The 24,596-nt window shown below is 43.0% G+C and overlaps 2 protein-coding genes across 4 annotated transcripts in view; both read left to right on the plus strand.

Annotated features, from left to right (window-relative positions):
* ZFR (zinc finger RNA binding protein) overlaps positions 1–6,483 on the plus strand; it is a 46,744-nt gene extending 40,261 nt beyond the window's left edge. For 2 of the 3 annotated variants that reach the window (XM_037373321.1, XM_037373322.1), the window contains exons 17-20: positions 161–256; positions 3,094–3,205; positions 3,316–3,413; positions 4,141–6,483. In XM_037373321.1, coding sequence (XP_037229218.1) covers positions 161–256; positions 3,094–3,205; positions 3,316–3,413; positions 4,141–4,320 — 486 coding nt within the window. In that variant the 3' untranslated portion in view covers positions 4,321–6,483. Of the gene's footprint in view, positions 1–160; positions 257–3,093; positions 3,206–3,315; positions 3,414–4,140 lie in introns of those variants that run through there. The other variant, XM_037373323.1, reaches the window with a different exon arrangement.
* Positions 6,484–20,285: 13,802 nt separating this feature from the next.
* The window catches only part of MTMR12 (myotubularin related protein 12), a 39,585-nt gene continuing 35,274 nt past the window's right edge, over positions 20,286–24,596 (plus strand). The window contains exon 1 of the mRNA XM_037374168.1: positions 20,286–20,471. Within this exon, the coding sequence (XP_037230065.1) occupies positions 20,412–20,471 (60 nt within the window). The 5' untranslated portion in view covers positions 20,286–20,411. The remainder of the gene's footprint in view (positions 20,472–24,596) is intronic.

Genomic DNA, 24,596 nt, shown 5'->3' on the forward strand with positions numbered 1-24,596 from the left:
AATACTGCTGTAAATGGCAGCTCATGGAATAAAGTTGTAGAATGATTTGTTTCAATCTTGTATCCGAGCTTCCATTGAACAGTGGTGTTTTAGTCTTTCAACAAGTCCTATTTGCTGTAAGTGCTGGGATTAATTAATTTGATTTTGTATTGCTCTCAAGGCTAGAGCTAATGGTCTCCAGTCCTGTGTGATTATCATACGCATTCTTCGTGACCTCTGTCAGCGGGTTCCAACTTGGTCTGATTTTCCAAGCTGGGTGAGTAATGTTCTTTTGAATGAGTGCTTTTAATACACTTGATACTGCCAGTAAAGAATAGGGAGGTGTTACTACAGTTTTTAAATGTAGACTTTTTCAAGAAGTAATGTAAGAATTGAGGGCCGAGGTTTTTTGGTTTATTTTCCCAACAAATAATCCAGATTCCCTCTAAAAATTTAATTTTCTCAGGTTTTGTCATTTGGAGCTGGGTTTTCTTTTTTTTGCCCCAGAAGGAATTTTTTTGTTCTTTTGCATTCTTTGTCGATAGTATTCTTATTCTAGGTTTTAGCATTTTTTCCTTTACTTGGTATAAAATAATCTATTTTTTTTCTAACCACCTACTCTGAATTGCTTGGAGTTTACTGAAACTTACTTAAAAAAATTTCAGCTGTACTCATATAGTTCTGTGCTAACAGAAAGGCTGCTTGAAAGAGTAAATCACAGTAATTCCTGTGATTAATATGCCCCTTCTGCAATATCAGATACCACAGTACTTCAGTACAGCGTGGTATTGCATCACCGTTAGCATTGTAATCAGTGTCACTTAAACCTCTACGTTATCTGTGAAACGTATTGTAGTAAACTTAGCTTTGACTGTTTTGTTTCACAGACTAAATCCTGTTGCACTGTGCTGCTTCCTTTTCAGTTGTGGCAGCAAGAGCACTAACATTGTCAAGACAGTTTGAACAGTTGGCATTATTTCAATGAAAAATGTTTTACAACTGTACTAAGTTTGCAGTCAATTTTTTTAAAATTACTTCTGATAGTATTTATTGCATCTGGAAAAAAATGTTGGGCAGCTATTTCTGCTTTTTAAATATTTAAATTAAGAAAAAGTACTACCAGTTACATTTCATGAAAGATAACAGTGTACAAATATAGCTTAAAAGATGCAAAGAGGTATATGAATGCCCTCTTAATATGACTGCCATGCTGAGCTGCCAAAGAATAAGCCATGGCATACCTTTAGAAAAGCCTCCTTAGAACTATTGCAACACACAGCAAACATGTAGATAAGAGCAAAGAATATTGTTTATTTCTCACGTTACCTGTTCTAAGGCACATCCTGGAGGGAAGAGATGTGTGAGGCAGTGTGTCAGGCCTAGCTGTGTCTCAGTTCTCACCAAAAGTGATTCCTGATTTGCTCCCAGTACCTAATGCATTGTCAGTGACATGAATCAACATTGAAGTCTGTATAGTCAGCTGTTCTTTTGGCCCGTTGGCAAAGTCTTACTAATAAAAACAATGACAGAACAAAAATGGTGATTTTATATATATTTTCTGCTAGTCATAGGTGGAATTTCATAGATTGAAGAAATTGTATTTTTCTGGGTACAGAACTTCTAACCTGTGTGCTAGAAGCCTGTTACAAAACAGAGTTGCCAGAGCTTTTAAAAAAGAACCTAAGCAGTTTTAAAATAGAAGAAGTCTAAATGTGGGCATTAGTAGCACCCTCTTTATGTACCTAAAAATAAAAACTAAATTAGAGGAATTTTGTCAAGTTCCTACAAGTTAGAAGGAACTATTATTCAAAGTCAGCTTTTTTCAAACTTGAAATCCAGCCTTTCATGCACACACACACACTAGGGCATCATAATTCAAATTTTCCTAGGATTAAGTTGTAGGCTTTAGTGTATTGTATGAGGATCCAAAAGAACTAGACTTGAATAAATGCAAAAACACGATCTGCTGGGTTTTTTCCCTGCTGTATTTTGCTACATACTTGAAAACCAAATTACTTTTGCTAAATCCTGAGTGATCCAGTGGGAGTATGGAAATACCATGCTTAAGAATTGACATTTGTCAGTTAAGTGAAGCTAAAATAAAAAGGAACGGGCACCCTTGGTGCAGGATTGTAATCAACATTGCCTATAGTTACTTGCATGCATCAGAATAGGCATTTACTCCTAGAAAGTAAAATTAAAAGGCAACATTTGAATGACTGTAAACTCAGTGGGAAGGGGAAGGACCAAACACCAAACCCCCAGAAAAACCACCAAAACCCAACACACATGCACATTGTATGAGAATTAAAATTGACAAAGAGGAAACATCCATTTAATGCTGAAAAAAACCAAAGGAAAGCTGTTTACTTTTGCAAATAACTTTTATAGGTTTGTCTGGAAAAAACTGTCTAATAAAAGTAAGCTATGGAAATATTCACAGGAAATAAAGATCTAAAATAAAGCTAATAATTTTAAACCATTTTAACTAATATGACATATAAAATTTACTAAACCTGTTTATCATCAAGGGGTTTTTACACTTGGCTAACATATGAATTAGTGTTAGCGTACATCCAGGACAAAACTTGCTGTGAACTTCAGTTTTGCTAAACTGAAGAACTACTAACCACTTAAATGCTAAACAATCACTAAATTTTTGATGCTTTATGTTTCCATGCTGTGGAAAAAAATACATATTTCTACAGCATCCCATTAATTTCATTAGGTATACTGTGTGTGCTTTACTCATGTGACTGACAGGTTCAGGTGACCTACCACGTTTCATACTCTTTCAAACAATGTCAAACAAGTTGTCTATCTGCATGTAGGCTCCTACTGTATAAATTTCTACAAAACTGTTGAACAACTTGTAATGAGAAGTAGCATATCGGTATCATACTCAGTGTTAGTCTTGCACCAGCTTTCTTTTTATTAAACTTTATGAAATACCGGGGTTTTCTTTTTTTTTCCCATTTTATCTGAAAGCGTTTTATGATGATTAATGTTCTTCAGAATTCCAGATTCAAAAGTTCTGTATTGAACAACAGTAGGAGCTTTTTTCTGTTTTAATCTGTCTTCTAAATTGGCTGGATTTTCTTATTGTTGGTTTAGGCTATGGAGTTGCTTGTGGAAAAAGCCATTAGCAGTGCTACAGGGCCACAGAGTCCTGGGGATGCACTGAGAAGAGTTTTTGAGTGTATATCTTCTGGCATCATCCTTAAAGGCAAGTTGCATTTGATTGGTGTCTGTATACTTATGCTTAACTAATGTAAAATCTGTAATCTTGATTGAAATAAGGTGGAGATGTGCTACTAATTAACCTGACCATTGCAGGTGGTCCTGGCCTTCTGGACCCTTGTGAAAAAGATCCCTTTGATACACTTGCTGTAATGACAGACCAGCAACGAGAGGATATTACTTCGAGTGCACAGGTCAGGAGGCACGTGTGTGTAGCTAAATTTGATTAATGGTTTTGGTGGGTTTTGGTTTGTGTTTGTTTTTTTTTTAAATGGAGCTATATATATGGACATGAATTTTCCTTTCTTAGAATACAGTCCAATCTTAACAGTCTTAAGCTAGGCAATGAACACATCACAACAGAGGATGTATGACTGTTCATTTTTGCCCTAAAGTGAACATATTTTTCTGAAAAGTTTGAAGCACTCCCAACTATGTGTGTCTGTAAAGGTGCTCACTCTACAGACCATGTTACTAGATACAGAACTGCCTTGACATGTAATATTTTATGAATAAATCTTTGTGGGTGTAGTTTTCAATATTTATTATATCCACATACAGTACTGACCATTCACACTTGCATCTTAAGAGGTTACTGCCCCTGCCTCTTCATTTGATCCTATTGCTGAAGATAACTAACATGTAATGGGACGTGTGACAAGCCTTGGCTGCTTCAGTGCAAGTCCAGCAGCTAAAACACATGTGCATTATTTTTAAGCTAAGATGATGTACTTTGTATAGAAGCAGTAAATGTGACATACATGTTTTATTATGTTGATTTTGTTGGGGGAAGGAAGAGGGGATAGTGAGAGCTAAAGATATCATCATACACTGTTAATGTTCTTCATTAATTGCTTGACAAAGTACTGAAAATTGATGTTTGTTTCTAACAGAAATACCTTCTTTCTACCCTTTTTCTAGTTTGCACTGAGACTCCTTGCATTCCGTCAAATACACAAAGTTTTAGGAATGGATCCATTACCACAGATGAATCAACGCTTCAACATCCATAATAATCGTAAAAGGAGAAGGGACAGTGATGGGGTTGATGGTTTTGAAGCGGAGGGGAAAAAAGACAAAAAAGATTATGATAACTTCTAAAATGTTTGTCATCACTGCTATAATGGAAGGTGATAAAAACTCCATTTGTTGCCTTGCTTTTACTTCATTCATAATAATGTCTGTTTAAAACATCCAAAACCAACTTAGGAATTAGATATTGAAGAGAAAAACCTAGCTCTTCTGTGAGATTATGAATATTTTAATGGATGTACTGTACCAGACAAATTATGGATGGAAAGACTGCAAATGGAAACTCTGTTGTTGAAAGAAAAAGTTTCCCTCATTGCATTTTCTTTAAATGTGTTGCTACCTTCTAACTTTTTTTGTCTTTTATTAACAAGTATGTTGTCTTCTTGACTGTATTTAATGCAGCATTTGTGCTTCTGTTGCGAAGTGTATTGATTTTTTATTTAGAAGTTTTTTGTTTGCCTTTGACACTAGTTGTATAAGTTACTTTGTGTTAGGTAGTATAAACTGTTCCCCTCCCAATTAATACTTTACAGAACTTTTTTTTGTAAAGTGAGACTGCAGGATTATGTTTTTTTTCTAAATGTGAGGGAGTTACAGCATATAATTATCCTGCCATTTGAGTGCTCAGAATTAAATGTTTTTGCCAATCTTGTGGCATTTGTCCCCTTAGTGTGATATAACGGTGTAATTAAGACAAATTTGTGTTAATCTAATCAAGTTTGCTGTTAGTTGTGCATTAGCAGTATAAAAGCTAATATATACAGTATGGTCTTTCAACAGTTCTAAAGCAGCTGCATAATTGATCAAAGTTTTGCATGATGTTTTGGTTAATAGAAGGGCTTTTAAAACTATTATTTTAGGTTAAATGCGTAGGCCTTTGTATGATTGACTTGGTGACATAGCAAGGCCAAAAAATAACTTTCTGAATTTCTTTTCTCAACATAAAAACAAAAGTGGGAATTTCCCGTTTAGACAAAGTTAGTCATTTTCTTTTCAGTCAACTCTGTTGATGCGATATTAATGCCTCTCAGCCCTTAAAATAAATGTTTGTCATATCAGTGCCTGTGAGGTTATTCCTTATAGCTATTCCTGTATGAACTCTCTGTGATTTTCTTTTCAATAATTCAAACTTTAAAAGTGAAGTATTACTGAAAAAGTGAAGGTTATCAAAGAAAAAACCCAGAAAATTATTTGATGTGGCCATAGTGTATGCTTATGTCTCTTTCAAAAAGCTAAATATAGCAGTGGTGTAAGTAAAGTTACATCACACTGTTGTTGTATGCTTTAATACACAGGTGTGATGTGTTGTCACAGCACTACAGTGGAATACAGAAATAAAAACTAAAATTTATTAAATTACTAAAATTCATTATACACTGGAGACTGAAGTTTCAATCTGTTCTGTATGTATTATGCTTTGTTGCAAACCCATAAAACACAGATTAACATAGACTAACATTCCGGTACCTACTTTATCAATGGCTGTAGGAAAGTATCGCACATTACGAAGATCATTTGTTATTTATGGTACCATTCATTTAAAAATCCTTTTGTTCCATTTTGAGATCGAATTTATCTTTGACCTTTTTAATAAGTAACTCTTGGAGTCGGGGGGATGCTTCTCTTAGCAACACCTTTTGCTACCAGCATGGCCCTATGGAATAAAAATACAATGTTTTAGAAGAACAGAGGGAATCTAAAGAATCAATTCAGAAAATTTGATACAGTGTTCTTTAATCATCAGAGTGCAATTTCTAAAGGAGTGATTATTAGTGGTTAGCAAATAAAGGAAAAGTTTTCTCATTGTAGGAAAAATTTCTTACTTCAGAAATTTAGGAAGCAGAAATGTTTTGAAGTTATTTTAAAAAAAGATTACACTAGTTTCTGTTGTCCAGCCTTCACGCATACCTCCAAGTATATGCTTGTTCTTAGTCTTTTTTTAAGAGGGTATCTTGCTGCCACAGTGTCTAGTTAGTCATTACTATTTATTTTGAAAGCTACAGGTGCTATTCGTGTGGCTATTCAACTCCATACCAAAGTTTCTTTCATCGTAAAGCAAACTTGTCTGTTCAGGCACGTGACCCTAAAATTTAGGATTAAAAAGGTCAAAGATGTATTTGGATTTCCTGTATTTTTGTTATACTGGCTTTGAACTCCTAACCTGTTTCTGGATCTTTTGAAATACTGTACATTTAAAGTGATTCCACATTAAATATGAAGCTGTGACCATGATTTTTGTGCTGTGGTGAAGCGTGAATTTTCAGTTCATTTCTGGGTTTCTTGCTCATTTTAATGGGCTATTTTAGGTAATTTCTGACTCTTGTTAGCTGGAGAGGAATGGAAAAACAAGGTTTTAAGAAGCACATAGCTAGCTTTGACTTTAAATATTACACTGAGCACTTAGGAAGACAAAAATGAGACCAAGTAATCAATTTATGAACAAGTAATCATTTTAATATCCTGTGTCTTGGTAATGCTAGTAGTTTACTAATAAGTAGTGTTTGCCTTTTTTATTCAGCAAGTCTATGTTAAATATCAAAAGCCCAAACACCTTAGTCGTCATACATAAAAGAGAAGGGTACACAGCAAGAGTTTTCCCCTCAGTGCTCACCTTAGAGGAACAGTTGGTGAAAATGTGAGCTGTTCTGTTTTGAAGCTTTTTCAAACTTTACTTGTCTGCCTAGTTTATAAGTCTGTCGTCCTGTCTGTGAGCAGTGTGGTTTCACATGGGTTCCTGTATAGAGGCACTGCTGGAAATTAAAGTCTATTGGATGTAGTCCATCGATTTCGTGCCCTTTATGGAATTCTAGATAAATTGTTAGAGCTATTGAATGTGGTGGGTTCATTTGCTGCTTCTATTTTTAGACCTATTTCACTACTCAGAAGTGATTTAATATTACTTAAAGTTCTTTTACGTAGCAAATTTCTGAGAGTTGGAATTAACTTTAAATATTCCTACAACAATTTGTATGCAGGTTTAACATTCTTGTTGCTGGTTGAGTCTCTGCTGATCATTTGTACGTTAAGTATTGACACAATGCCAAATTAATTTCTTTATTAAGCAATTAAGACTTATTTGGGCTAGCCAAATGGATTTTAATATCATAGTATGAATAACAGAGGAGGGGGGAAGTAGTAGACACAATTTGCAATCTGTTTTTTTCCCCACTGATTATATTGCAGGTTTACAAAGTACAGTGATAGATTGAACACACACATCTATTTTCCTTCTGTTTGTTTTGGGTTTTTTTCTCTGACAGCTGTAAGCCAAAGAGCTTTCTAACCAAAAAGGCTAGCAAATTAAATTTGTACTGAGAGTTTCTTTTTTAAATCCTCTCAAGAGTTCTTTTTTTCCTTCATCATGGTGTTTCTCAGCCCTTTTAAAATGAAACAGAAACCTCATCTTTTGGGAATAAAAAAAACAACCAAGGAGTGTCATCTGCAGAGTTACCACAATGGTTTTGATTTATATCCAAATAAAAATCAGGCTTCATTCTGTAAATATCTCCTTAATTCTTATTTCTCCCATTTTGTTCAACTTTCTCATTTGGATTATGAAAATGTGCATATATATCTGTAGTACTGAAAGAAGTATTCAGGGTTTTTTTCTTCAACTGCTTTCTGGTGTTTTGCAGTTTCCATTTTAAGAAATGCTGCCCTAGTAATACTGGCCAAGTGAGAAGTTCCTGACAGAATCACCTAAAGGTCATTGTCTTTTGTGGGTACATGACTGGCAGTTGCTGTGGTTCTTTATCCCGCACAGTGCACGCATTCCCATTTAACATAGCCTTAGCACACCTGCATTAGCAAGTGTCATCATTAGGAGTAATCTTCTTTAACGTGTCTGTTTTCTTAAACTATTTTGCAGAGCCATGGCCATTAATATTTATTCTGAAGCCAGTAATTCATTTGTTGCAGAGTAGTCTGAAGCCTATCAGCTTTTGGAGGCTCAGTCTAGCTTTAATATTTTCACGTGTATTCTACATCAATCCTATTTCAGGTTGATATCCTAAATCCAAAGAAGCTTAGAATGGCACCAAGGAACTTCTGTGGATTTTTGAAGTTTCCTATATTCAAAAATCTTAAGATTGCAGAACGGAATAGCTGACCAAGAAAAAATAAAGTTTTTTCTGCAGTAAAAGGTTAACATTAAAAGGGGGAGACAAAAGCCTCTTGTTTCTGTGTGAGAATCACAAACCTTGCTCCTGAAGTAAGCTTTTTTTTTTTTTTTCCTTTTCTGCATGCTGCATTGTGTATTAGTTGTGTGCATATATGATTAGAAAGTCATGCCCTGAATGTGTAAGGCAGCCTTATCACAGACTTCTGGCAAACATTTAAATTTGCCAGTGATTTGCTGGTTATACAAGTTTAATGTTTCCTTACCAAGACAGTAAGCTGAGCTGCATTGCTAACGGTGCAAGTCAGGACAATACAGGAGGGGTGAAGGTGCTCTGATGCAGGGCTTCACTGACATGTGACGTGCTCCTGGGGTATGTGCTGCTCCATAGGGGGCAGGTTTCTCAGAGGTCCCGGCCCATAGCTGCCAGCCCCATATGGATACTCAGTATGCCTTAGGATGTCCAGGATAGCATTGTTTAGGTGATAACGATGTATTTGCATGCGTGAGAGGAAAGTGAAGGTACTTCTAAGAATCAGAGCCAGTGTGGTCCAGAGTGTTGCCAATACGTTCATGTGAAACTGCAGCTCTGAGTAGGTGGAATAATCCTGAAGGAAACATTGTGGTGTCGGAGCGTGCTTGTCACAGTAAAGTGCCTATAATTAAATGCCATCCCAGTTTCTCCCAGTAACTTCAGTAATCTTTTTTCAGTGTGTTTTGTAAGTGGAGAGGGAATGGAATAGAATATGATAGAATAGAATATTTCAGCTGGAAGGGACGCACAACGGTCACCTAGTCCAGCCGCCTGACACCGCTTCAGGGCTGACCAAGGGTTAAAGCTCGTTACTAAGGGCATTGGCCAAATGCCTCTGAAGCACTGACAGGCCTGGGGCATCGCCCACCGCCCCAGGAAGCCTGTTGCAGTGTCTGACCACCCTCTCGGTGAAGAAGTGCTTCCTGACGTCCAGTCTGAGCCTCCCCTGGCGCAGCTTTGAACCCTTCCCGCGTGTCCGTCAGCGGATCCCAGGCAGAAGGGATCAGCACCTCCCTCCCCACGCCCCCTCCCCAGGAAGCTGCAGAGAGCAGCGAGGTCGCCCCTCAGCCCCCTTTGCTCCAAACCAGACGAGCCCAGAGCCTCAGCCGCCCCGCGCAGGCCATGCCTTCCCGCCCTCCCACCAGCGCTGTTGCCCTCCTCTGGGCGCCTTCGAGGACCTTCACACCCTTCTGAAATGGCGGGGCCCAGCACCGCGCACAGCACCCGGGGTGAGGCCGCACCGGCGCTGGATGCGGTGGGACGTCGCCCCTTCTGAGCGGCGGGGTGGGCTGCCTTTGGTGCCCCCGGGATGCGGTTTGTGCCTCGGCTGCCCGGGCACTGCTGGCTCACTGAGCCGGCTGCCCCCAGCACCCCGACCCCTTCCTGCAGGGCTGCTCTCCAGCCGCGCCTCTCACGGTTTGTGCCCCGTGTCACTCCATCCAGGAGCAGAATCCAGCATTTGGACTTGTTAAACTTCGTCCCCTTAATCACTGCCCAACGCTCCAATCTATCTAGATTCTCTGCAAAGCCTCCTGTCTCTCAAAAGAGTCACCCACGTGTCCTAGTTTGGATCATCAGCAAACTTGCTAATGGTGCATTTAACTCCTGCATCCAGGTCATTGATAAATATATTGATCAAAACAATGTGTACATGACTTTCCCCTTATTTCTCATATGCAGCAACCAGCTTTCTATGGCCTTAAGCATCAAGAACATCACCCAACACATTTTCATTCCTAAATGTATTGTTTCCAGTAATGCATCCTGTTTCATAGCACCACAGCATGGTCAGGGTTGGAGGGCACAGATCATCTAGTCCAGCCCCCTGCTAAAGCAGGGTCTCCTAGCGCAGGTTGCACAGAGTCGCATCCAGGCAGGTTTTGAATGTCTCCAGAGCAGGAGATGCCACAACCTCTCTGGGCAGCCTGTTCCAGGGCTCTGTCACCCTCAAGGTGAAGAAGTTCTTCCCCAGATTCAGATGGAGCTTCCTGTGCTGCAGTTTGTGCCCAGTGCCCCTTGTCCTGTCGCGGGGCACCACTGAGAAGAGCCTGGCCCCGTCCTCTGGACATTTGTCCTTAAGATACTTGTAGACATTGGTAAGATCCCCTCTCAGCCTTCCCAGGCTAAAGAGGCCCAGCTCCCTCAGCCTTTCCTCACCAGGCAGATGCTCCAGTCCCCTGATGGTCTTTGCAGCCCCCACCGGACCCTCCCCAGCAGTTCCCAGTCCCCCCTGAACTGGGGAGCCCAGCACTGGGCACAGCACTGCAGGTGGGACCTCACCAGGGCAGAGCAGAGGGGGAGGATCCCCCCTCGACCTGCTGGCCCCGCTCCTCCTCATGCCCCCCAGGGTCCCACTGGCCTGCTTGGCCACCGGGGCACACAGCTGGCCCACGGGCAACTGGCTGCCCACCGGGGCACACAGCTGGCCCGTGGGCAACTGGCTGCCCAGCAGCACTCCCAGGTCCTTCTCCGCAGAGCTGCCCCCCAGCAGGTCACCCCAGCCTGTGCTGGTGCCTGGGGCTGTCCCTCCCCAGGGGCAGGACCCTCCACTTGCCCCTGTTGAACTTCATGAGGTTCCTCTGCCCGACTCTCCAGCCTGTCCAGGTCTCTCTGAACGGCAGCGCAGCCTCCTGGTGTGTCAGCCGCGCCTCTTCACTTCAAGTTCATTATAATTTTGGTGGTCTTTTACAGAACCAAGGGAGCATACATTTTAGCAGAAAAACATCTGTTCTTCCCTGCCTTTTTCCCTATCATGGTCAATCACTCAATAGTTGCATTTTTCCAGTAAGTATTCGTGTTTGAGAAGAGAGAAGAAAGGGGGGAAAACCCAAGAAAAATTATATCAAAAAGAACAGAACTGATTAAATGGGTCCAACTAAAGAAATAAAATCAGCAAGTCCATTAGAGAGCTACAAAGCTAAACTAAAAATGGAAGGAAAGTTAAATCAATTAGTAAAACACTCAACTACAAACTGCAAAAATTGTGGGGGAAAATGAAGGAAATGCTCTATGTTGTGCAGAGAGAAGACCTGGTCTAGTACATGATTTGCCACCCATGAAGCAACTGCAGTGCTCCATGAAAATATAGAAGAAAAAAAGAAGTGCCAGGTGACTGAGGAGATTGAGACTGAAATGGTTTAGGCCAGCTGAGCTGAGGTGTTAATAAATGCTGCATGAACTGTCACTACAAACGAGCTGGGAGGAAAGGTGAAAGGAAAGATTGAGACAAGGGACTGACCTTTCCTGCATCTATCCCACTACACAGACAAAACTGTACATCTGGTGGCCGTGCCTTGCTCCTCCTGTACATGTGAGTGAAGAGGCGAGTGTTGAAGGGTGTGTGAGCACACTTCTCCAGACGCTTGTAAATCAGAATGAATGCTGCACAGCCAAAAAAAGAGTGCGATTTCAGCAGGCTCAGCTAGGCTGGTATTTGAAGCGTCTCTGGTGGGTTGGCAGCAGCAGAGAGCACTGTGTTGCCACCAGCAGCTTCCATTTGGAAAGGCAGAATTCATTTTCACCTTGCTGTGACAAGCACTAAGCTAAAACTGATGTTTCAGCTGCTCCAGCATTCCTCTCTATTGCCAAAGAATGCATTTTGAAAGAGTTTTAAAATAATAATAAAAAAGAGATGCAGCAAAGTTGCCATGGCAGCAAAAATCCAGCACAACATCTGTGCTAGTGCACAAGAAGAGAGCAGCAGTTAGAAACGCTATTAGGACTGTCTCATGAATAAATTAAAAGCAAATACTTTTGGGGGTAAAGAAATAAAACATTTCAGGGTGGGCACAGGAGAAGGGAGAAGAGAGATTCAGTTAGTCCAGAGGGACAAGGGGGCTGCAAAGAATTCATGAGCTATAGAAGTTCTCCAAGGTAAGGATTCCTGCTGAGGAAGGTGACCTGAGAAAGAGGTTATAGAGGAAGACTTGGTAAAATGTGTGTCAGAAGAGTATAACTGGCAAAATATTGAGAACAGAAGGAGAGGGACATTTCAGCTGCAATTCTTGTGTGAGGAGATAATGTGCATTTTTGCTTTCTTTCAGCCATTTCTTAAGGTTCTTGCAGCTGCTGCCGGGGTGTTTTCAGGGCAATAGATTCAGGATAAACGTTCCTCATACAGCAGTGGTAAATCATAAACCAGGATTCTAGACGCTTTAGCTGACATCCCCAGCATGTTCTCCAGCATATCTAAAGGCATAACGTGCCAATTAACAAGCTGTGTGACCAGTTCAGAGCTCCTGTTACAGGAGTAGCCAGGGCTGAAGTGTTTCCCAAGGAGCAGTGAAGCACAGTGAGAGAAAACAGACCTGAAAGCCAAGAGCTTTGAACAAAGTCCCCACCGGAAAGTTCCACCGACCCTCTGCTGGTTTGTACACTCTCCCTGAGGAACAGTCCCTCTACAAGTGTCACCCACACATCAGACAAGAACAGAAAGTTTAAAATAGCTTACTTCCTTGGGAACACCTTCTGGAGTTCTCGATGTGGAGGTGAGTGCTGCAGTCCCCGGGACAAACGTTTCCAAATACCATCCAACAGTCAGGTGAGCCAAATTCCTATGCAGACATCAGGGTGAACACATTTTAATACTAGAAAGTTTGGTCAAGGAACTTTTCAAAGGCCTGGAGCTGAAAACCACAGAAATTCTGGAGAAAAATCTTCTACAGAATCAAAGACAGTTTCTAACAGGGAAGAATAAATGGGTTTATGAGATTTCTTTCACAAGATTTGCTGCCTCTGCAAAGTTTGCTTCTTCAAGGATGCATTTGTCTTAGCCAAATATAGGTTTACCTTGCCTAGACAAAGGCCTTTTCGGAGTCAGGGACAAAACTGGGAAGCTAGAGCCAGCCTCTAGATTCATATTTGTGTTTTACCATTAGTTTCTGAAAAAAAAAGCAGTGGGTTTGTTCCTGTTTCTTAAATTTTCTGGGCTGAATTTTTTAGCTGCAGCAGCTGTATGGTTGCTGAGGACAACAGCATGAACATTGAGCTGGATGGCTTCTCTCAGTACCCGACGTCCTTGATTAATGACTCACACATGTATTTTTCATTAGGAAATCAAAGCCAAGAGTATGTCAAGGGCCTGGTAGGCAAAGTAAAACAAGCACATTTTTTACTGCGGTCGTGCACTAGGTACAATTTTTACTGCTAACGGAAAGAACGGAACAGACAGGACAACGCCAGCAGAAGCTTCAAGTCTCTGTGTACTTCACAAAGAGAAGAGGCTACTGTCTAGGCTTAATACCAAGTGTTTCTCCCTATGGATACACTGGAACCTGCCTGTCTTGTATTCTGTGACTCAGATGCTGGATGGTTCTCACTAGCTGCTTTCCTCCCAGAGCAGGAGTCATCATGCCCAGTAGGAAAAGCCCTGCAAGGGACAGCTATTCAGCTAGATGGACCAGATTCCCAGCTCTTGATGGACAGCTGAGGTCTTTGCCAAGGACTTTTCATCCATGTTGTGTTTGGAGAAGTTACCTGGGCAGAATGAATTGGGGCCACTCAGTAACTCCATCAAGGACCCCTTGGTACCTTTTTCTGCCACCCACCTCAGGGACTGACATCCAAACTGGAGCTGAATGTTGCTCTTTTCTGGAGTTCATTCCAAGACAGAAGAGTCAGATCAAGCTCTTTGATATCAGGAGGACTGCATAACTCTACCATTCTTGTTTTCTAAGAGCTCATGATCCTTAGCACCTCCCTTTGCACTGTAGGTTGAGAAAAACTGAAGGTTCAAGGTGAGCCCTGATTTAACTTTGCCTCACATCCAGCTGTGGCATTGGCTTTCTCCTGATATGGATGGACTTTGGCTCACCCTTTGGGCACTGTTAAGGAGGAGAAGCCTTCAGTAATTTGGATTTACAGCCTTTTGGAGAATAAAAGGAAGTAATTTGGATTTACAGCCTTTTGGAGAATAAAAGGCAGAGGCTCACCACACAACAAAGAAGTCTCCGTGTGCCCATGAACAAGTAATTGCGTTTGCTTTCAAGAGAGCTAAAAAAAGGTGGGGAACTTCTCTAGCTCCTATGTTCTTGTTTCTGATACCCATGCTTCCTTGGGTAAATACTTACTCACTTCCTCTTCTCCCACTTGTAGCTAAGAAAAGGAGGTGGCTTTGCTATTAGATGCGAGGCGCTTTGTTCCTTCAATTTTCACAGCTCTCATAGCAATATTTTGTTTTCCATACTCAAAGTTTAAAACATCTAATCCCAGCTGCGTCTCTATGACTAAAGTAAACACTCTGGTCCAGGGTGTGTTCTCAGTGGTTAATGCCCCTGTCCTACCCTTCATTATGTGCTTGTTAATTTAGTCTTGCACTCTTTTGCATTTGTGTTTTGGCACTATATGCCCCAAGTGGCAGGTGAACCTTCCCGGAAAGTGGTGGGATGCCCCCATGGCCCCTCACTACAGCCGTTTACTATCTAAATTACCACTTGACCAGGGGCTTACATTTCACTTTGCTCCTTAGCTCTGGAAGGTCCTTGTAGAACAGAAACATTCAGTAATTAGGAGATGGACACAAAATTGCAATGGTCTGTATTGCTAGCGCTGAAGGAACTGCTGTTTGCCATCTGAGTCACGAATTAACCACATGGGACCTCCCAGACAGCTTTACTTAAGAAATAAAATGCTCCTCTTCAACCACCTCCAGGGGGGAACTGGGCACATCATGTCCCAGCGCTGAGGCATGGGACAGTGCAGGAGCCAGAGCCGGGGGTTCCAGCTCAGAAAAGCTAGTGTACAGCTGCTTTTGCTTTGCTGGGGGGATTCACACAGATCCTCCCCAAAGAAATCAGGTTCTCACAACTACGAACAGAAAACTCTGCTTAAAAATTCGAAGCACACGATACAGTCGGTAAAGAAAGAACACTCCAACAAAGATAAAAGATAAAGAATTCATGTAGGACAGCATCATACAGTCTCTGACCATAGACTTAACAAATAAGAACCAAAATAAATGGTTATATTCCACAGCTCTAAATTGCGGCGAATGAAGAGACGGGACACAGCTTGATGCAAGCAAATGTCAATTTATTGTACAGAAGCACGAGTTTATATACACTTTCAAAAGCTGCGCGTTTTAAACTAATTGGTTCTTGAAGCTAAGCCTTGCATACTAGGCAATCCCTGATTGGTGGTTAACTACCATCAATTAACAGCAAGGTGTTACCTTTCCTTGGATGGGCCATCCGTCTCCCACTCCCCTGTGCTCTGTAAAGATGTCTCATCATGTTAATTGTTGTCTAGACAAGCTCGAGCACATTCCCCTCAGCTAACTGATCGCCACGCATGGTCCAGCCCGCTCCTGCACTAAATGTTACCTTGGAGTTCACTATGAAGGTGCCAGACCTTGTAAAGGATGAAATCTGATCCAAGTTTGGAAGCTAACTCCCAAAGGACACCTGAAAGTACTGCACGTGAAAATGTCCCTGTGAACCCAGTGCTAAAAGCATCGCCTTAGAGCAGAACCCTTCTTTTAACTCCTCCTTTTCTTTCCAGAGTTGTGTTAATTTGCATAAAGCTAACATACATGACTTTTAGCAGGAAATTATCTTAACCAGTGTAAAGCAGAGGTAGCGCCTGGCTGTTTATAGGTAAACTGATTTGCTGATCTTTCCTCAAAGGACAGCACAGTACCTTTCTCACTTCCAGTTTTTGCTTTGTTAGTTTCCAGTAATCTGACTTCCAGCTTCATCTTAAGTCTTCTACATGTCTTGCATACTGGTTTCAGCTATTTCAATGTGATCTCATACTGTTTAATATACTAAGCTATAAACTAGGTTATTTAATTGAACAGTAGAAATAGGGGGTATCAGACCCAGCATGCATGGCTGATTGTTGTATACTCAGGGTAAATCCAATACTTTCAGGATACCTCCTATCTTCTGAGCATGCATGGCCATCTGTCATGCTCCGGGAAGTGTCAGAGTACATATACTGTAGAAAAACCCTGATTTCTACACCTCAGGGTAATTATTCTGGTAATGCCCAGAGAAGTATGAAATCCCCAAAATCTTCACATTCTACTCAGGGTAGCTTTTATGGATAGAAGTGGATTGAGAAACCTTGACTAATGGTAACTTTGTGGATACTCTTTCCTACTGCTACTTCAAAATCTTTACCTGTGTCACCACTGGAAGTGCATTTACTTTTAAATATTTTCCTGCTTTTAAGCAGTCTCCAGACCTGGATCCAGCCATGATGAGAGGTCAAAGGAGGAGCACAGCCACAGAGTCCTTCCAGTGATTTACCACCCTGGAATGTAACCTCTGCACACATCTGTGCTTTTGCAGGTCCACATCAGGGCAAAACCAAAAAATTTCCTTCAGAAAGAGGAAGCAGGGGGTAGGAATTCAGGTGTAGTCATGCAGATTTGCTCAACACTCAGCAATGGCTTTTAACACTTAATTCCACCTGCCCAGCCTATGCCAAAGCACCCACCATAGAGACCTGCAATCCCTGCCCATCAAAGCACTCTTGGGACTCCCCAGGGCACTGAGGTTTACAAAGCACCAGACTCAGAAAAGCTGAAATGTGGTATAAAGCTCTGTTCAGTGATTTTTGCCAGCTGCGCTCCAGATACTGCCTGGGATAATGCCTTATCCCAGCTACTCACTTCCCAGAGCCACAGCAACCCTGATAAGGAGGACTGCCACAAAGGAAAATATAGGTAGAACTTGTTGCATTTAAGAGGATCCCTGAAAGAAAAAACTGAAAAGAAAGCTGCGAACAGCTCTTTTGTGGCTCCCCTCCACCGGCTGTTCCACTGAGCCTGGGCACAGCTGAGAATTCAGCCCAAAGAATTACTCAAATTAATGGCATGTAAGTTTTTTAAACAAAGCAATCTCTGTTCATGGGAAAAGCAGAGCTGGTCTATGAGTTTCCCTTCTGCAGACAGCTTTAAAGGTAAATACTGTGATTATATTTTTAGAAAGAATGCAAAATACCAGAATAAAATGGGGCCAGTGAAATGCCGTATGTTCTTCACCCAACACAGACAGACCAGAACTTGACTTTTCAAAAGTTTTGCTCTTCTATATTGGCATGACTGCCATTGACATACATCTAAAATGAAACAAAAGTAAATAAAAATTAATTTATAAGCTCACCTTTTCTTTTTTTAAATGAAAGGAAACTCATCAGCAGCATGAACAAGAGTTCCCATTTAGAAGTAATGTGGGAAGACAGATTCGCTTAATACACCATCCCAGAAACTTAAATTTGTTGCAGAAATGATTTTTCAAAAAGTCTTCATAGGGAGGGTGCAATCTGGAAAAAAAACTGCAGAGTGAAAATGCTGGAGGGAGGGAGCACGTGAAAATAACAGGAAAGTTAATATATAAATACATAAATGAAAGGCTGTAGATGACTGTGGGGGGAGTGTAAAGATGAGGTAGGGAAGCAGGATGCTCAGGAAGGCCAACTTCAGCTGATTTCCTGGGGTGCCCTGAGCACCAGGCAATCTCTGGAGGCTGTTTCTGAACAAGGGGGGGGGGGGGGTTGGGTACCCCCACGGCCTTCAGGAGGAGCCTATTTTCCTCCACGGTCTGCAGAGGTTGGGTGGCTGGGCTGAAGTTGGCTTGTGTGAGCATTCCTCACAGGCACTCAGGATTTTAAAAGAGGAAGGAAGACTGCCCAGAGATCTTCCAGGGGGAAGGGAAGATCACCAAAGCCCTCGGTGCTCTGTGATCTGTTGGGGCACAGTGTCTGGGTTGCAGCTGGCCTTTTCAGATGCAAATGTACTTTTCTGAGGTAAGTTAACTTGCATGTGTGATGGCTTCATTTCATGCATTCCAGAAAAGATGAACACACTGACTAAGTGGGGATCCAAATCCAGCACTCAAATCCCATGAAAAAGGCTTCAAATCCCTTCCATAATGGTTTCAGCCCAGCACATTTGGCAGCCTGGGGAGCAAACCCCAGGAACTAGCACTCCCCGTTCATTACCGGGGGCAGGACATGGGACTATGTGGATATTTTGCCAATGCAGAACAGCAGTTACATGTCTTTTTTTTTTTTTTTTTCTCCTTTTTTTTTTTTTTCATGTAGGGCTTTTTTTGATGAGATGTTGAAGAATGAATTCCCATGTGCTATGTGGGAATTAAGGTCCTTTTGCACTTCCCATCGGAGCTGAGACTCTGGCGTGGTGTCAAAACATCCCTTCCTCTTTGATACATGCTATGCCAGTAAGTAGCTGATTTTTGCTTCAGTCTGCTGTAGACTTCAGGACATGCTCAGAGGTAATCCTGTTACTGCCACTGTAAATTCAGATGCTTAAAAAGAATTATTTTTATAGTGCTATTCTCTTTCTTTGTGTATTTTAACACACTAGGGAGCATGAAGCTGCTGTCCCACGTGTATCCCAGTTTTCCCCTCACCCTAAATTTGCACCAATGTAATTTCATGGCCTGTACTTTTGACCTATGCAGCTGTGGTCACATGCAATGTAAGGGAATGATGTGGAGGCAGCTGTGGTGTGAAACGTGAGTGCTCCTCTGCATGGGATCCCACACCAGAACAGCCTTTGTTGTAAAACTACTGAACGAAACCTAATCTGAGTTTTCTTTTTTTCAGGCAGAAGGTGATTAAATCCAACAGGCTTCTCGTTCCTTGAGTTTGAGATTGGAAATGGGGAAATAAGATTTATTTCTAAATTAAAACAGCCACCCCATTTACTTTTATAAATGCTGTCTTACGTCTCCAAGCATCTTTTACTTTCTCCTTTAGTTTTCCTAGGTCTGGGTTTGGTGCCAGGTAAATAAAGTATTGCAAGAAAAAGAGGGGGAGTGATATGAAAAATGCTTATAAAAAGTTAATATTTGAAGGAGCTATTGATTTTCACGTCCTGTGGTCTACTGGAGTTTGTAGAGGATGTTTACTTTTGTAAAATTATTTCCATAAAGTCTACTCCGTATGCAAATTTTTGTCCCCCGGGTTCCCATCAATCATTCGAACGGCTCGGCAGCCCTGCTGCATCGCCCAGGGCGGTTACAATATTTGCATTGTTCTGTGTCCGCATAAAAAATGAAGCTTTAAAAAGTAACCCAGATAGCCGGTAAACCTGGTGTTCGTTTCACAGCTCCGATTACACAGTGTCCAAAGACAACATTCCAGGGAGGCGGCGGCTGTGACACTTTAATGGACACTGGGCAGAGGCCGCCCTGGGGTGCGTCGGCAGGCGGGTTTTCGGGGGTTGCATGCTGAGAGCCCGCTGTACGTCGCTCTCCCTGCACCGCCCCCGCCAGAGGCAAACCCCAGCCCCCCAAGGCTTTGTTTGCATCCTGCCCAACTCGGCGCATCCTCACGGGCGTGCGGGGGTGCACCGCGGGCACTCCGGGCACCCCGCAGCGGGTGAGCGGCAGCGCAAGGGACGGTTCGGGCTCCGCCGAGGAGCAGCGAGAGCGGGCGGTGCCGCGGGCACGGCGCCGCGGCTCTGAATTGACAAATGCCCGGCGGGAGCCGCGCATCACAGCTGAAGGCACGGCCGGGCAGGGGGCCCAGGGGCACGGCTGGGCTGCGCCCCCGCCGCCGCTCACGCGTTCCCGCCATCTTGCGCGGGTCCCGGGACGTGGGTGCTCATCACCCGCACCGGGGCTTCCACGGCACCCGGGGCTGAAGGGCGCTGCCCCCCGCCCTGCGGCGGCGGTCCCGGCGAGCCCCCCCGCGGGGGCACGGGGAACTGCGCCCCCCGGCGGCCGGGGGCGCCTCACCCCCCCGGCGGCCACCGCCCCGCCTTCTTCAGGCACGACTCCCCGTGGCCAATAAGAGGAGGGCGTGCTTATGACTGACAGCAGCTGTGCCCAGTGAGGACGGGCGGGGCGGGGAGGCGGTGCCCTAGAAATGGCCGGCGGCGGGGTAGGGGCGGGATCAATCACGTGTGCCGGATACTGCCGCGCGCGCCGCCGCTGCCGCGGGCTCCCCTCCCCGCCCCGGCCGCTGCGAGGAAGAGCCCTGGGAAGTGGTGCCGGTGCGGCCGCGGGCGCCAGGGGCGGCCGGGAGGCGGCCGGAGCCATGCTGGGCAGCGGGGCCAAGGCGGCCAAGCCCTCCTTCGTGTCGTACATCAGCCCGGAGGTGCGGGGCGGGCGCGACCGACGTGTGAGAGGGGGTGGCGGCGGCCCCTGAGGGGGCTGCGCGGGGGGCGCCAGAGGGAGCGGGCAGCGGGAGGGGCGGGCGGCCGGCGGGGGCCCTCCGCGCCCCGGGGTCTCGGCAGGGCCCCGGGGTCTCGGCAGGGCCGCGGGAGCCGCCGTGCGCGGCTGGGCCGGGCGGGGGGGCGGGCGGCGCGGAGCTGCGCCGGCTCCTGCCGTGCTGCCGCTCCCGGCGCTCCGCTCCCGCGTCTCGCAGTTCGCCGCGGGGAGTTGCGGAAGGGTCCGCGGTGCGGGACGGGAGCGCGGTTGGCCCGAGTGTCAGCGGGCGTCTGGTGCGGGGTTGCATGTCTGGTGCCTCCAAGGTGCTTCCCCGAGGGCGAGGGAAACATCTCGCTTGTTGCCTCTCGAGAAAGCTTAAAACCACCGTGCATGGCTGGTCAGCTCTAAGCTGATGGTTTTTCTGGTGCTTCGCTTGAATTGTTTTTGTAAGCGGTGACCAGATGTCAGGCTGTCATCGTGACTGTTCACCTTGTAAGGTGGGACTTCACGAACCTGTTTTTCTCAATGGCCTTTAACATCCCATTCACTCCCAGGGTGTGCTTTGTCTTTGTAAACGCCTTGGTTTCAGTTCTGTCGCTGGAAAGCCCTAGCTGTCTTTCCTTAACAGCTCGATGTTGAACTCTTGGCTGTGTGTTATCTTTCATATTGTTCTTCCTGTTGTCCTTTCACTTACTTATTGAAACTTAGGTTGGCAGTTCGATTGAAGTCGCTTTAGACTCAGTTTACGGAGGTCATGTTGTTAGCAGATGGTGTTAGACCAGTATTGTGCGGTAATCCTTCATACTTATTCCTAGTAAACAGCTGTTTTCAAGGAAGACCCGTGTTCATGAAAACTAGCCATTTGTGAGGCTGGGCTTTTTCCACCTCCTAATTCTTTGTATCAAGCTGGTGGTTCTTAATTGCTCAGTTCTCTTGAGAACTTCTTAAGGAAGAGATTTTTGTCTGTCTTGTGAATCAGTACAGTTTGTCAGTGATAGGACTTTGGAGGATCTGCTGCTTTTATTTTTCACTGAACCTGGTATAAGAATGCAGGGTTATTACGGCTTCAGTCAGCTGTGCTGTTTAAAACTCGGGTCCTTATTTTGTGGAGGCAGCTCTTGGTTTTATATGTTGTTCATCCCTGGTGACTTGTAGTTTGATCAGTTTACTTTAAAAGTTTTCAATCTTGCTTGTGTTTTCCTGTGAAAATGGGTATAAATAATAGGTACAAACATCTCCGGAGTCAGCATATACATCTCTGCGTGAAGTCAGTCTTTCACCTTAGGGAAGTATCATGTACAAAGGTACAAAAAAGTGTGCTCAGGGAACTGAATTTCGTGAAGGTAAGAACTTTACTTGTTGGACTTAGTGAAGGACACTTCACTGTTTAAAGGAGCATGCTGGATGGTTGAAGTGTGCTAGGAAAAAAGGTATTTAATATCAGAAGCTGAAGCTCTTAATGAAATATCCTAATGCAGTAGATAGAGCTTGCAATCATTCCCTCTTTGTATTCATGCTGCTTTTATGCACTTAAATTTCAGAATTTCATGGGCTCTTGCAACAGCAGCTTTGAAATACAGACCTGACTTCTGCCATAGGTGTGTCTTTTGCACCTTCAAAGGCTCAATGAAACTGAGGTCTGATGCCAGTAGCAAGTAAAGCAAGTTTAACGCTTTGCTCTGTTGGCTATTGCTCTCTTTTTGGCAGCCAGTGACTGCCTTAATGGGATGGTTACACAGGAAGCTGAAGACTTTAGTGGATTTTATGAGGATTAAAAATAAAACTTCATATAGGTGATGAAACCTGTGAGGGTATCTGGGAATCTGAAAAAAAGCACGTTGATTAGATATCCTAAAGTAAGTGGAAGTGAGCATCTCTCAAGGAACTGTATTCTGTATGCACCTGAGAAAAATAACTTTCTGAACACAAATTTCCTGTACATGTTAACTTCCATGTAGTTGAGTTTAAAAACTGGAGCTAGACTTGTAAAACAGTGGACATACTTAATCCCTTTTATGGGAACATAGTTTGGTCAACTTGGAACTTTGCTTTCATCAAGACAGCATAACTGCCAGGTGCCTGGGGGAGAATATAGGCGCCAGGTGTTTTCAGTGTAATGCTTCCTCTATTAGACCCTGTCGAAAGGTGGGGAACAGCAGTTCAGGGACCTCATGAGCTTCAGGTTACATCTGTAACGGTGGACTTGATGGCGAACTTAAGGAGCCTTGCCTTGAATCTGTTCGTACTTCTGACTTGCAGCAAGACTTTCTGTCAACCAGTATGCAGTACAGAGCAGTATAGTAGTGTATGCTGTAGTCCCCCTTGCTTTCAATGTCCAGATTCTTCAGGCTTGTCCTTGTTTGCCTGGAAAGTTGTTTTGAGACCTTAAGATACTGCTTCTAGGTTAGGGGAGCCCTACAATAAGAAAATGTAACAGGCAGAGCTGAGTGTTTTTCTAGCCTCATCTTTAGTCTATGCTCAGATACCTGAGCAACACAGTAGATAGTGTTCAGAAAAATAAAATGAAGTTAACTTTAAGCTGCTTTTGGGGTTTGTTTTGTTTAAATATGAAAAGAAACAGGAACTCTATTCATGTTAATATATGGTAAGATGGGGAGTAAGGAGTGAGCAGCAGAAAATACTGTTTATTAATGGAAAAGAAGTAATTTCTGCTGTGAAACCTCAGAATGTCTGGAAAAGCAGTGTTTTTGACATCTGACTAAATATAACCTAGTTATGCTCAGCTATATGGAACCACAGATCAATCAGTGGTCTGTTGAGAGCAAGACCATAGGATGTTGATATTAGTGACACACTTCCCCTCAGGACAGACTTGGCTACCCTGCAGGAAGTGGGGTGAATACTAAGGTATAAAGTCAATGTTTTGACATGTCTGATCATAGACTAGGAATATTTGTCTATGGAGACACAGAAACAAGAACCAGTGAATTTCTTCATTATTTCTAACTCAAATGTTTCAGGATTGAAAGCATTTATGAGGTTAACAAGCTGGATCATATTTTTCTTAAAAATCTTAATATGAATAAAACTATAGATATTAAACTGGATTTGTCCCATAATATTACCTTTTGTGCGTGCATTCTTAAATGTTTAATTCCTCATGTTAATTTTTATAGGTTATTAGTTCTTGTATTAGCCCTTAAACTGTTAAGAGTTTCTTCTGCTTCGTGCTGCTCGTCCCTGAAATTTGGTGTACACCTCAGGCTGCTGAGTTGTGAGGGTAACTTTCATGCCTTTTGTGCTTTCTCTCAAATTGTGCACTGCTGTTAGCACATAACCACTATGAATACTTGTTGCTTGTAAATCTTGGTACAATATTTTGTGTTCTGTAGTGATCGCTTTTAAAATAGTATGGCATTCCTTCTAAATTGGAGCGATGGAATTGGAGGATGGTGTAAGGAACAGAAGTTACAAAAAGTAGACAGCTGGGCTCTGGACTCATGTGGGGGAAACTGGGCGTTGATGTCAGAGGGGATGGGCAGGACAATATAAGGAAAGAGGAAAGGATAAAAGATGAGGCAAATGTGGAAAACATGCGCAATGATCTAACGGGCTATTGGATAATGGAGCCACGAAAGGAAGGAAAGCAAGCAGAGATTATTTTCAGCACTGTTGTTAAAGTAAGTATCTCCTCTGGGCTTTTATGACATACAACATGGGATTAGGCTTGTTTGACCAAGAAATAGTCTTTTAGAAAATACCAAGTGTGTATTGTAGTTTGTTTCTGAATACAAAGTATATGCTAAGCATGAGCACAGGTATTTGCTTTTTTTCCTTGAGATTCCAGTGGAACTGTTAGACAAAAGTTTGGTTTGTTTTACTTAGGAATACTGTATTCACTTGTTGGAGCACCACAACTAACTTGCAAATATTTTAGTATACAGTTTCACTTTTACAACTGATAAAGATAAATATATAGTTAAGAAAGCTATCTCAACCCTTTGTTAGTCTTTAGTGAAGTATAAGTAAATAAGGAAAAAAAGTGGTTGTTCGCACCAAGCCTCACCATGTTGTAGAGCTTTCCTGTGCAGAGATTGCTTGTGGATAACTG

Source organism: Falco rusticolus, chromosome Z, assembly GCF_015220075.1.
Source record: "Falco rusticolus isolate bFalRus1 chromosome Z, bFalRus1.pri, whole genome shotgun sequence".
Taxonomy (NCBI): domain Eukaryota; kingdom Metazoa; phylum Chordata; class Aves; order Falconiformes; family Falconidae; genus Falco; species Falco rusticolus.